The sequence below is a fragment of the Sander lucioperca genome, chromosome 24 (assembly GCF_008315115.2).
Source record: "Sander lucioperca isolate FBNREF2018 chromosome 24, SLUC_FBN_1.2, whole genome shotgun sequence".
NCBI classification, from domain to species: domain Eukaryota; kingdom Metazoa; phylum Chordata; class Actinopteri; order Perciformes; family Percidae; genus Sander; species Sander lucioperca.
The window spans coordinates 4,205,709-4,218,796 of NC_050196.1; the positions used below are offsets into that span (position 1 = coordinate 4,205,709).

At 41.7% G+C, this 13,088-nt stretch overlaps 1 protein-coding gene and 1 long non-coding RNA gene across 2 annotated transcripts in view; both read left to right on the forward strand.

Moving 5' to 3' along the window:
• LOC118494417 (zinc finger protein 79-like) overlaps positions 1–13,088 on the forward strand; it is a 29,125-nt gene that overhangs the window by 1,081 nt on the left and 14,956 nt on the right. Inside the window, exon 3 of the mRNA XM_035998353.1 lies at positions 4,824–5,443. Coding sequence (XP_035854246.1) covers positions 4,824–5,443 — 620 coding nt within the window. The remainder of the gene's footprint in view (positions 1–4,823; positions 5,444–13,088) is intronic.
• On the forward strand, positions 7,228–9,387 carry LOC118494421. The gene is made up of 3 exons (XR_004896543.1): positions 7,228–7,239; positions 8,898–8,903; positions 8,985–9,387. It is a non-coding gene; the product is annotated as an uncharacterized LOC118494421 (long non-coding RNA).

Below are 13,088 nucleotides of genomic sequence, written 5' to 3' on the forward strand. Positions count from 1 at the left end.
TTCCACGGGAGGGAAAAAGAAAAGAGACGAAGTGGCTGTGTATTGTTGTTTGGCAAACAGTAGCTGTTGAGGCCTGTACTATGAATCAAGATCAACATGTCCTGGATTTTCTTGCCGTTACCCGAATTCACCAAACCTAACAACCACGGTCCCGATCCGCATAATAGAGCTGGGCAATATATCAATATTATATCGATATCGTGATATGAGACTAGATATCATCTTAGATTTTGGATATCGTATTATGGCATAAGTGTTGTCTTTTCCTGGTTTTATAGGCTGCATTACAGTAAAATTATGTCATTTTCTGAACTTACCAGACTGTTTTATTATTTGCCTTTACCCATTTAGTCCTTAAATCCACATTACTGATGATTATTTATCAAAAATCTCATTGTGTACATATTTTGTTAAAGCACCAATAGTCAACACTACAATATCGTTGCAGTATCGATATTGAGGTTTTTTGTCAAAAATATCATGATATTTGATTCTCTCCATATCGCCCAGCCCTACTGCATAACCTGTGTCACGACGGTGGTTAACAACTAGTTCAATCAACCCAGGGTTTCCCAATCTGGCGACGTGCGCGTCCACATAAAAGAGGCGGTGTTTGCACCATATAACCAATCGAAAACATGGATAAGTCTACCAGAGCCGCGCATTTTAGAAGAAGAAGAAGAAGAGCAAACGATAATCCCACAGCAATATGAAGAACACAGACACGGTTTTACAGGCAGAAAGCAATACAGCCGCTGCTTCCTAACCCAGGAAGGTAAGCTGGCAAAAAATAGCTGACGCTGTAAATGCGTAAATTACAAGACTTATCAATATCACTGCCCCATCAGTCAGGCACAAGATCTGACCATGATTACACTTGTGCATTCCATAAACTTTCATTGCTGTAGCCTATATTCTTTAAGTTGCAACCCTGGCAGTTAAGTGATCATGGGAGGATATATATATATATATATATATATATAAACAATTCAAACCGATGGGCACATTGGCAACATACTGCCAAGAAGCTGACAAAGATACGTAATTCCCTCCGCTTAAAATCTATATTTTTCATAAAGAAAACCATCAGGGAAAGGGGGTTGTCGGTCTCTAAATGTTCTAACTTTTCTGCAGGTTAGGTGTTGAGCATAAGTTACCACGGCGATTTAACCGGGTAATATGTGATCCACCGTCGTGATACACAAAACCTTGGGTTGAACCTGAAGTTACCTCGGTAACCCCAGATCTTCGTAGTACAGGCCTCCGGCCAGTTCAGTTCTTGTCTTTGGTGTTTTAAAACTTTATTGTAGCAGCGACAGAGGCAGTGATGTTTACGTTTACTGTACGGGACTCTTAACGGCCACCACCCGACTCATTCTACTGCGCTAATGACATCATCACCGCCTTTTTTATTTATTTATTTCAGTTGAATCCGAGTCAAAAAAAGTTGGAAAAAGGCCCCCAAAAAAAGCATCAAAATTTTCTGAAAAAGTGACAACAACCCAGAAAGTGATTTTTAAAAAAAAAAAAAAAAAAAAAAAAGCAACACAAATGTAAAAAAAAAATAAATAAATACACACCAAAAACTTTTGACAAAGGGACAAAAACTAGATCATAACCTGCGAGGGGCCGTATTTGGCCCTGGGGCCTCAAGTTTGACACATGTGATGTATATGAACTGTTGTCTGTTGGTGAGATAGGAACGGAGCCAGGAGAGTGCGATGCCACTGATGTTGCATGGTGTCGAAGGCTGCAGTGAGGTCAAGCATGATAAGAATGGTGAGGTGGCCAGAGTCAGAGGAGAGGAGGAGGTCACTGGTGACTTTGAGGAGGGCTGTTTCAGGGCTGTGTTGTGAGCGGAATCCAGATTGAAATAGTTTAAACGGGTTAGTGGAGGAGAGGTGGGTTTTGATCTGGGCCGCGACAACGCGTTCCAGGATTTTTGATAGGAAGAGGAGGTTGGATATGGGTCGGAAGTTGGACTTGGTGTCCCGGTTTAGACCAGGTTTCTTGAGGATGGGGGTGACTGATGCAAGCTTGAGTGTTGTGGGGACTGATCCGGAACAGAGAGAGGAATTGATGATTGTAGTGATGAGCGATGGATGGTAGACAGGTCTCAATGAAAGCTGATGGGATGGGATCAAGGCTGCAGGTGGAGCTGTTCATCACCTGTGGTGAAATGTGAAAGCTCCACAGGGGACAGTAGAGAGAAATGAGGGAGTGACTGAGAGGGTGGAGGGGGCGGGGGCAGATGTGGTGGTTGAAGGAGCAGGGGAGGTGGTCAAGTTGTTGTAAATGGTGTTGATTTTGGATTGAAAAAGTGAGAGAAAAGAGTTGCATTAGTCTACTGTGAAGGTTGTAGAATTTTTGTCAGGGGTGTTAAGAAGTTCGTTTATTGTAGAGAAGAGAGTCTTGGGGTTGTTGGAGCCGGAGTGTATGAGCTGTGAGTGTTAGTAGGACCGGGCAGTGTTTAGGGTGTTTTTGTATTGGTGAAGGTAGTCTGTATGCATGGAGGTGAACTGTTAAACCAGTACAATTGTCAGTTCATTGTTAGCTGGTGATTTTGTTGTTTGCAGGGCTTCAAGTATTCCGGCGTGCGGCCGTGAGAAAAAAATAAATAATAATAATTGGGAACTTGTCCGAGACCATAGATAAACCGTCTAGAGATCGGACTTGAGTACTACAGCCCTGATACACGGTAGGTAAGGAATAGACATTTCTCTGTTCTCACCTGAGGTGGAAACATGAACGCCGCTGTACCATTGCACTTTAAATTAGCCTAGCAGCTAGCGGAGTTTCCTTCTTCTTATTGCTTTATCTCGATAAAACAACGTGGTTGAATTTGAGCATGCATGCAAGTTTTTGTAGTGTAGAGAAGAGTCCCGCACACTGACCATTACGCAAGCAATAATTTATTTAGAAAAATACAACGTTTCGGTCTCAGACCTTCATCAGGTAAATTCACACATTCACCTCAACCATAGCCTTAAATAGTTTGGTTGACTAAACCTAACGTTTTTGTAGTGTAAAATAGAGCAGCTTATATTGGTAGGCTGAGCAACAAGTTAGCAGACTGCCAAGTAGGGCTGGGCAATATATCGATATTATATTGATATCGTGATATGAGACTAGATATCGTCTTAGATTTTGGAAATCATAATATCGTAAATGGCAAAATTGACAATTGAATTGACAATTGCAAAATACATTGCCATATGAATTTAAGAGACCAAAAAACCACGGCAATATGAAATGCAAGTGATTGTGCTTTCATTCAAAATTTAATGCAAAATAATTTAAACTGAATTGAGGATTGCAGATTCTAGATATTATAGTTCTGATACTAAGTCAGTTAAAATCACCTTAATATATGCACATAAAAACCATTCACCGACAATTCCTTCAGTCGCCGATTAACGATAGCCAATCAGCACACAAAGCAAAATGGAACCGCAGGTTGCTCTTAAGTAGAGGTCGACCAATTCATCGGTTTTGCCGATTATTCGGGGTTGTTGAGCATTAAATCCAAACTGTTACATCCAAGATTTATCCACTTGATGTCCATAATTCATCACGTTTTCGGTCATTTCTGCCGCTAACTCCGTGCTACCCATAGACAGTAGGTGCTACCGACAAGGGGATCTCCCATGATGCCTTTGTTTATGTTTTCAACCAATGGGAAGGCAGGTCCGTCACACATTACGCCTTATATGGGCATCCAAGCGAGAACAAATATATATATATAGATATATATATATATATATATCTATAGTATAAAGTGGGAAAGATAGATCCCTCCAGGTCAGAGATCGTCTGTTACCGTTCTAAACCGTTCTACAGAGAAGAATGGCGTCACTGTTTTGAGATTGTTTGTCCTTTATATGAATTATAATGCTCATTATGTTTATTTTTGCACTGGATGACTCCAAATATGTAGGAGAACTGTTTTAGACAACACACATGCTTGTGTAGCATTGCTGTGGGTGTAATATCAATAAATATGACATTATTATTTTGATTATTGGCAAAAGCGTCTGGACTTTTTTTGAAACAATGTATGTATTTTGTCAACTGTATAAGTTATAAATACTATCGGTCGATTAATCGGTTATCGGCAAATACGGCCCAACCTAGCTATCGGTATCGGTAAAATCCACTATCGGTTGACCTCTACTCTTAAGTATGGCAGGAAATAATCACCACAAACTCCTGGGCAGTTCAGTGCTTGTGTTTGGTTTTTGTACTTTTTGTGCCCTTGTTTATGGTGTGACTGATTTACCTCTAGTCTCTAATCTTTTCTAATGAATTTAAATAAAAAGGTTGGTCATATAATCATTTCCAAAACATTCAAGACTGTTACTGTTATTTCTCTTTCAAAAGGCAGCAATACATAACATTACAATCTACAGTGAAATAATAATGCATAATCATGAAACCGTGATTATTTTTCAGACCATAATCGTACCAACAAAGTCTATAATTGTTGCATCCCTAGAAACAACAGAACTGGACAATCCTCATGCTTCTTTTGAGATACCAGTGTGACGGCATTTTGCCTTCCTTTCTGTGAGTTATGTACACAAATGATTGTTAAAGCTTGTTGACTCCGACTGGACTTCATGGTGGGTTCAGCTGACTGTAAACTTATTGCATTCATGCCCCCCTTGTTATTGTGTCAGTGCTGGAAAAGAATCTTTAAATCGAAGATTGAATTGAAAATCCTGACACCCCTATTTATTATGAGAGTGAATAGAGCTACTTATCAGAGTATTGTTAAGATTCACATTAATAGCTGCTATTTTCTGTTTCACCTTTACCTTCAGATGTCCAGAAAGTGATTGTTGGTGAAGAACATCAGCAGGAGTGGAGCTCCAGTCTGGACCAGGAGGACACAAAGCCCCCAGACATTAAAGAGGAACAGGGGGAACTCCAGATCAGTCAGGATGGAGAGCAGCTTCAAGGGCTGGAGGAGGCTGATATCACCAAGTTCTCATTCACTCCGGTCCCTGTGAAGAGTGAAGGTGATGAAGAGAAACCTCAGTTCTCACAGCTTCATCAAAGACAAACTGAAGAGATCAAAACAGAAGCTGATGGAGAGGACTGTGGAGGACCAGAACCAGCCATGAAATCGGATCCAGATACACATTTACAACCAGCTACTGATGACCAGACTGGAGACTCTTCTGAACCTGAGACTGATGACAGTGATGAACAGACCAGAGAACCTCAGTCAGGTATAAACTCTCTGAATAACGATAGATTCCCTGTTAGTGATTCAAGATGTACTACTGGTGAGAAAGCATTTAGCTGCTCTGAGTGTGGGAAAATATTTGGCACCAATGGACATCTGAAGAGACACATGGGAACCCACACAGGAGAGAAACCATTTAGCTGCTCAGTCTGTAAGAAAGCTTTTAGAGAGAGTGGAAGTTTAAAGAGACACATGAGAATTCACACAGGAGAGAAACCATTCACGCCGCCAAAACGTTGCAAGCTGACGATCACACAAATCACTTTCGTAGAGATAATGGCAGCAGTTAAACCAAATTCTGTCATTGATTTACAAAAAAACCCTTTCACAAGGCGCTCGCTGGAAGAAAAAAAGAGGATAAAGGATCTCGGACCGGACCAACCCGATTTACAAATCCAGCAGCAGGCCAGTGACCGAGGACGAAACTACACCCGGGGCTTCACCCGCTCTTGTTATGGGAAACGGAGTTGGCTGGCTGGATGTGATGTTAGCAATGCCTTTTTTTGCTTTCCCTGTCTTTTATTTCAAAGTGTCGGCACTGAGGTTTTGTGGACAACAACGGGGGTAAGAGACCTAAAACATCTCTCTGAAAAATGCAAACGTCATGAAAGCAGTCGCAGCCATCTTGATAATAGCATGCAGCTAACGTTTTTTGGCAGAGTTAGCATTGCTGGGCAACTAGATGAAGGCTACAGGATTGGCGTTAGAAGGCACAATGAAGAGGTGACCAAAAATCGACACATACTGTCCACGATAATAGACCGTGTGAAATTTTGTGGAGCCTTTGAGTTGGCCTTACGTGGCCATGGTGAGAGTGAGAGCTCAGATAACCCCGGGATGTTTCGCGGGTTGGTGGATTTTGTTGCCTCTCTTGATGGAGCTTTGAAAGAGCACCTTGGCAGTGGCACTGTATTTAAGGGAACGTCAAAAACTATACAGAACGAGCTACTGGACTGTATGTTGTCTGTTACAAGAGAACAAATAATCAAAGAAGTCCGGACAAGTGATTTTTTATCAATCCAGGCAGATGAAACAACAGATATTGCCACACAGTCCCAACTTTTGCTTTTACTGCGCTACATCGACGACAAAAACGACGTGCAGGAAAGATTTTTTGAGTTCATCCCTCTGCAGTCGGCTACACCTGAGTCCATTGCTACTGCACTAAAAGAGCGTCTTGCTACTATCCTTCCTGAGGATCAGAAAAGTAAGCTCATCTGCCAGGCATATGATGGGGCCACCACTTCAGGTGTTCAGAGGAAAATAAAAGAGGTGTACCCAAATGCCCACTACATCCACTGCTACGCACATCAGCTCAACCTGATAATGCAACAGGCCACCTCTCGCATATCCAAGGTGAGGATTTTTTTTTCTAACATTGGTGGATTTGCCAGCTTTTTTGCCAAGTCACCCAAGCGGACATGTTTTCTGGATAAAGTGGTTGCCCATAGACTGCCAAGTTCCAGCAGCGTCAGATGGAACTTTCATAGCCGTGCCATCAATACTGTTTTTGAGCACAGAGAGGACCTCATTCGCTGTTTTGAGAGCATACAAGATTCAGGTGAATTTGACCCCAATACTGTCAGAGAAGCAGGAGCCCTGGTCATGCTACTGGAGGATCAGGATTTTAAGTTCTTTCTGGAACTTTATCACCGCATCATGCCACATGTAGACTTCCTCTATGCCAAGCTCCAGAAGAAAAACATTGATTCGGTCCATCTTAAAGGGAGCATCCAACAGTTCCAACAGGAAATACAAAAGATCAGGTAACTGTATTCCTGTAATATAATTGTTTGCTTTCTCTTTCATTAGTAACTCTCTTTCTCTTTTGCCAATATTATAATACATTATCTTTGTCCTTTGCAGAAACTCTCTCCATTCCATTGGTGACCAAAGCAGTGGTTCTCGGCCAACAAAGAGGCGCCGGGCGCTCAGTCCAGAAGACTGTGAAAGGATTGCAGCAGAGGTGAGTTCATTATAGAAATCAAGTCAAAATACCATGTTACATTATTGTTGTGCTGCATAGATGTCCTGCCCACATATCATATTCTACAGACTCAAGAAAACCTTTTTTGTTTGGTATAAAACCTTACAAAAATCATAATGTTAGTATTAGGGCTGAAACGATTACTCGAATAATTCGATTACAAAAAAGCGACGCACACAACATTCAGTGGCGCAATGGTGGAGAGCCAAGATACCGCCAGGAAAAGGCAAAAAATGTCAAAGGTTTGGGATCATTTCAAACTAAAAAAAGAAGGTAACAAGGTACAATGTGTGTACTGCAAAGTAGAACTTGCGTACCACAACAGCACATCAACTATGATCCAATACCTGAGCCGAAAACATCCTGTTGTTAATGTCAGCTCACCAAGCCCAGCCGACACAAGGTAACGTATTGATGTTAGCTTAACCTACTAGCGCTAGCTAGAACGTGCAGTATTTTTAGCGGTTGTAGCCTAATGGCGTGAGTTGATATGACTAGATAGATGGAGTGACCTATCTTTCCTACTATATAGCCTTTGTTCTCGCTCGGATTCGCTGGAGTGATCTATCTTTTCAAATACATAGTCTTTGTATGACGGACCTGCCTTCCCGTTGGTTGAAAGACGTCAACACAATCTTGCAAAGCATCATGGGAGAATTATGCTTGACTGTAGCACGGAGCTAGCGGCAGAAATGACCGAAAACGTGATAAATTATGGACATCAAGTGGATAAATCTAGGATGTAAGAGTTTGGATTTATTGCTCAACAACTCCGAAAAAAGGCACAACTTCCAGGCTGGATAGAAAAACTCCTGTGAAGGCTAAAAAGACACCAAAGACACCCCCGTGATGGCTAACTCCTTAGCTTTTAGCAGGAAAAATCGGTAAGAAGCTACGTTTTATAACAGTTGTGTAACTGCTATAAATCATCTTATGCTTTGTATGTAGGCTTAATTGAATCATGAGAGACTAAGCTTTCAATTGTTGTGTCGCATGGCTATATATTTTGAAGATTTAATGCTTTTAAAGTTATAAAAACGTTCATGAATGGAGGTTACAGCAACGCCACAGCCACAAAGTGTGCCGTCCACAATATAGTGATCCCAGAGGTTAAGGCAAAATCATTTTTTATCCAATTACTCGATTAATCGATGAAATAATCGCTAGAATATTCGATTACAAAAATAATCGTTAGCTGCAGCCCTAGTTAGTATTATACAACAGCGTCCTGAAATGAATAAATTGGCTACATGAAAATAAATGATCAAATGAAATATGAAGTCATAAACTGCCCACCAAAAACTACTGTGTCTTGTATGGGACAAAAAACTCAAATGGCTCTATTTTTCTTTTGGAAGTCATGGCAACAGTGACAACTACTGGCCTACTCCAGGCTACTGTCTTACATTTACATTTAAATATATTTTTTTTAATTATCTCTATAGGTCTGTGACACCATCCTTGGACACACTAGGGAGCGTTTCTCCTTCACAGACCACCTTGTCTGTGCCACCTTGTTGCAGGGGGACAGGTTTGAGGAGTACAAGGATACCTTTCCTGAAGATGCATTGAGCAGCACCGTGAAAGCGTACCCGATGCTCAGTGGAAGCAAGCTGAAGACAGAGCTCAGTCTCATCTATAGCAAGGAAGAGTTCAAAGCCTGCCGTGGCGCTGTGGACCTATTCCAGCTGTTTGTGGAGAATAATCTCGAGGAAGTCTTTTCCGAAATTGTGACTCTCCTAAAAGTTGTCATTACCACACCCATGACCACGGCTGAAGCTGAGAGGTGCTTCTCAACCTTGACAAGAATAAAAACTTTTCTCAGAAACACCATGACCCAGGAGAGGCTGAATGCACTGGCCATGCTGTCCATGGAAAAGAGACTTGTTACTGAGATGACTGACTTTAATCAGAGAGTCATTGAGAAATTTGCTGGCCAGAAGGAAAGGAGAGCAACATTTATGTTCAAGTAGTTAACATGCTTTTTGGTAGTGGGTGGGAGGATATAGTTTAAAAAAAATAAATAAAAAAAAAACTCAGTCAGAGTCACTATCTTCTTATGTTTGTAACTTGAATTTTTTATTGTCTTGCTCTTCTTAAATACATAGCCTAGTTGTTTAAATAAAGTAGTGCTGGTTGTTGTGCCCAGTTTCGAAGTGCTGCTTTCTGTTAATTTCCCAAGGTGGTTTGGGCATCTGGTAAGGATGCCCCCTGTTCCAGGCACGGCCAGCTGGGAGAAGGCTTTTGGGAAGACCCAGGACTAGGCGGAGAGATTAGGCCCGTTCGAGATGAACTGCGCCTCGCCTGTAAAGTGGACGAGAGCAGGCAGCAGCAGCCAGGGGCGGTGACAAAAAGCCAGGGTAAAGTCGGACAGTTTCCTGTTTCCTGTCAAAATGCTCTACGTGCGATCTTAATGAACAGACTGTAGATGATCCGTAATCTGAACGGATTTAGTTTCAATGATTTCTAGGGCTGCAACAACGAATCGATAAAATCGATAAAATTCGATTATTAAAAAAGTTGGCAACGAATTTCATTATCGATTCGTTGTGTCGCGCGACACGCCACTCAGTCACGGAGATAAAAGCAATTGAGTTGAGTGCCGTGCGGAGCGAAGGAAAAAAAAAAAGCAGAGCGGAGTAGAGGAAATACGGAGAGAGACCCTTAACGTTGTTCTGAAACACATGGCGGAGGCAGAGAAATCAGTACGACCTAAGTCATCCAAGGTGTGGGAACATTTCACACTAAATAAATCGAAAACGTGTTAATTGCAAGATAAGCAAAAGCGACACGGCATGGCACGGGCGCACCACGGTGATGATTCAGCACCTAAAACGTAAACATGTTGGAGTCCTTGATGAGGAGGAAGGGAGTTCAACAGCAGGGTAAAGTCACTACAGAATCCTACTTTTGTTCTGTTTTGAAGTGAGGAACGTAACGTCCCTCCAGTGGTGCTGGTGTGGTGTTTACCCGTTATCCAGCTTGACAAGCATGAAAAGCTAGCGTTAGCTCGTTAATAACAGTAGTAAAGCAGGACTAAAGACACGTTTTTATTCACTTGCCTTTTTTAGCCCATTCATTTTTCAATCTATTGTCATGTATATATTCTGTGCTTTGTCCCATATCAGTTATTGTTGACTTATATATTTGTGTGTGTTGTACTTTTTAATTTCATTTTAAAGTTCTTTTATAGCACTTGGTCATCTTAAGCTGTGTTTAAATGTGGTGTACAAATGAACTTAACTTGCACTTACTACAATGATGGTAATAATTTAATGAATAAGCTGTGTGTGTGTGTGTGTGTGTCTGCTCTTTGGGTTACTAACCTTTACACAACTATTAACTAAAACAACATACATGTAAGTATGTATTGAGTTGATGTAAATGAATGTTTTTTTGTTTTTTTTATCCGATTAATCGAAAAAATAATCGACAGATTAATCGATTATTAAAATAATCGTTAGTTGCAGCCCTAATGATTTCTAAACGTCATTACCAGCCGCGCAACATGTGTTCTGTACAAAATAAGCCTTTAAATGAGACAAACGGCGATTAAAATCCCTCCGATTCAAAAACAATACAAAGTTTATATAAAATGTCATAATTTTGAGTCGATTCTGAACTGGCTGTTAGATCAGCTGAGAGGCAGGCGTTTCCCAGCATGCCCTGGGTCTGCCTGGGTAATGCAGTCGGTGAAAAGCAACTGCGCCGCCTGCGTCTCAAACCTGCGGCCGCCTTGATCCCGCGAGGTTATCGTTGCCCACGTGTGAATGACGTCAGAGCAAGTCGGGATCGGGTTGGACACAAATCTAACCGGCATGCAGTGGGCGCCGATCGATTCTGCGCAGACCTGGCTCTTCTCGAACGAGCCTATTATATCTCCGTCCTGGCCTCGTGAAGCCCCAGTCAGAGCTGGCTAATGTGGCTCAGGAACGATGGATGGATGGATTTATCAGATAACCAAGTAATAAGCTGAATAGATATGTCTAGATAAATTCTCTATCTCGGAAAGCAAAATAAATCCAATGATGGATAAGTCCCTCTGAAGCCAACTATATCATTTTCTATATTACAGTAGATGTGTCCCTTACAGTCTAATTTTTTTGAACTATGATCCTTAAAGATGAACTGAACTGAAAGAATAAACGTTCATAACGTGTTGGTTATGACAAATAAAAATAAATTACACTAAAAATTGTAATTAAAAAAATCAATATAGCTTTTTTTAACCAACATAAAAATTACGTTTGTTAGTATTAGAACGCTGACAATTTCGATGACGTCACTGGCATGGTAGGACCTGCGAAGGTATATAGGCTACAGTGCAGCATATTAAATACACATGAAAATGAGTAATTTTAATGGCATGGGTTACACATTTGAGCCTGTGAGGGACAGGCCTGTAGTGTCTGACTACCACCACATAGAGGACAATCCGTTTCAGGCTCCACCTTCGGATCGTTTGGGGGGAAGTGACTGGTGTGTGTGTGTGTGTGGGCGCTGCCGGACACTGCAACTGAATCCATCTGTTGCAGAGAGGTCAACCTGGACCATTTACCTGTCATGCACTCTCATTTATTGTATCCAAGCACATTATGCATTTTAGGGAATAGAGACTGCTTATATATCGTGTGCATTTAGAGGAAATAGAAAAGGTGCTGTGCGTTTTAGAAAATCGAGGCAGATAAATGGAAAAAGTGATTGGACGAATTCATCCAATGGGATCGCTTGTTAAGTTAGCTGCACGCAAAATGTTAAAACCAAAATAAATAAAGTTAAAAGTTTGCTGCACGTAGGAGAGTCACCCCAGGTTGACGGATGCACGGAGGATTCACGAGTTTTGCCGTTTACTTTAGGCTAGTGCAGAGTTGGCAGATTTTTTCCTTGTGGTCGTTGATGGATATTGCACAAATGGATACTGCACAGATACCTCTTATAATGGAACTAGCAGCTTTTTCTGTGAGTTGAACTCCCTCTGCATCAACAATGTGCCCTGAGACATCAGCTAGCTTCAGGGTGAGTAGAAAGGGACATTGGATTCTGTTTACAGACCCGCTGTGGTTTAGTTAGCAGCTAGTAACACATTATTATTGATCTGTGATATCATCGGAGTCATGGTTTATTTATACAGTCTATGGTCGGAGCGCTAGCTTGTGGAGTTTGACATAAGTGCTTGGATCGTTTGGTATCTAGCTTGGTTTTGTGACTCAGTTTCAATGAATGCCCAGTGTGTCAGTCTCAGTTTTGTTGAACGTTATAAAGCCTACACGTCAGGCTTTATTTGTGCGTGTAAGTGAAAATGTACGTGTTTTGTGTATGTCACAACAACGTTAAATCCAGCCCTTTGCCTAGTAGACTTGCTAGCATGCTGGATAACAGCTAAACATACCTCTCTGTCCTCTGCCTGATGTGAGCGTTTCAGCGCCCTGTCTCTGCGGCAGATAGCATCGGTGTTAGTGTCTTGCCGTTGGTCTATCGGTCTGCCCTGTACTGTAGCCTGAAAAATCGATCATTGACGGAATGGCCTCAGGTTTTAGTCTGTTGGACTTAACCCTCACCAGTGACCCTGTTGAATCAAAATTACAGCTCTCTAAACAGTCTGTCGCTAAAAAATGCTCGTTACAGACTCGAAATCTAGGGGCTGTCGGAGGGCTAGCCAGTTTTAAGGCAGCTAGCCATGAGTTGAGGACTGGTTTCCTTGTCAATGGTAGCCTGTGGAAATGTATCGTAACCCCAGCTGCCTTAGCCCTATACAATTCATTACTGCAGCCAGGGGCAATGCAGTATGACCCCCCCCTAGACCTGTTGGTTTCCGTTTCCTCAGCCATGTCCGTTAGCCTCAGACTGTTT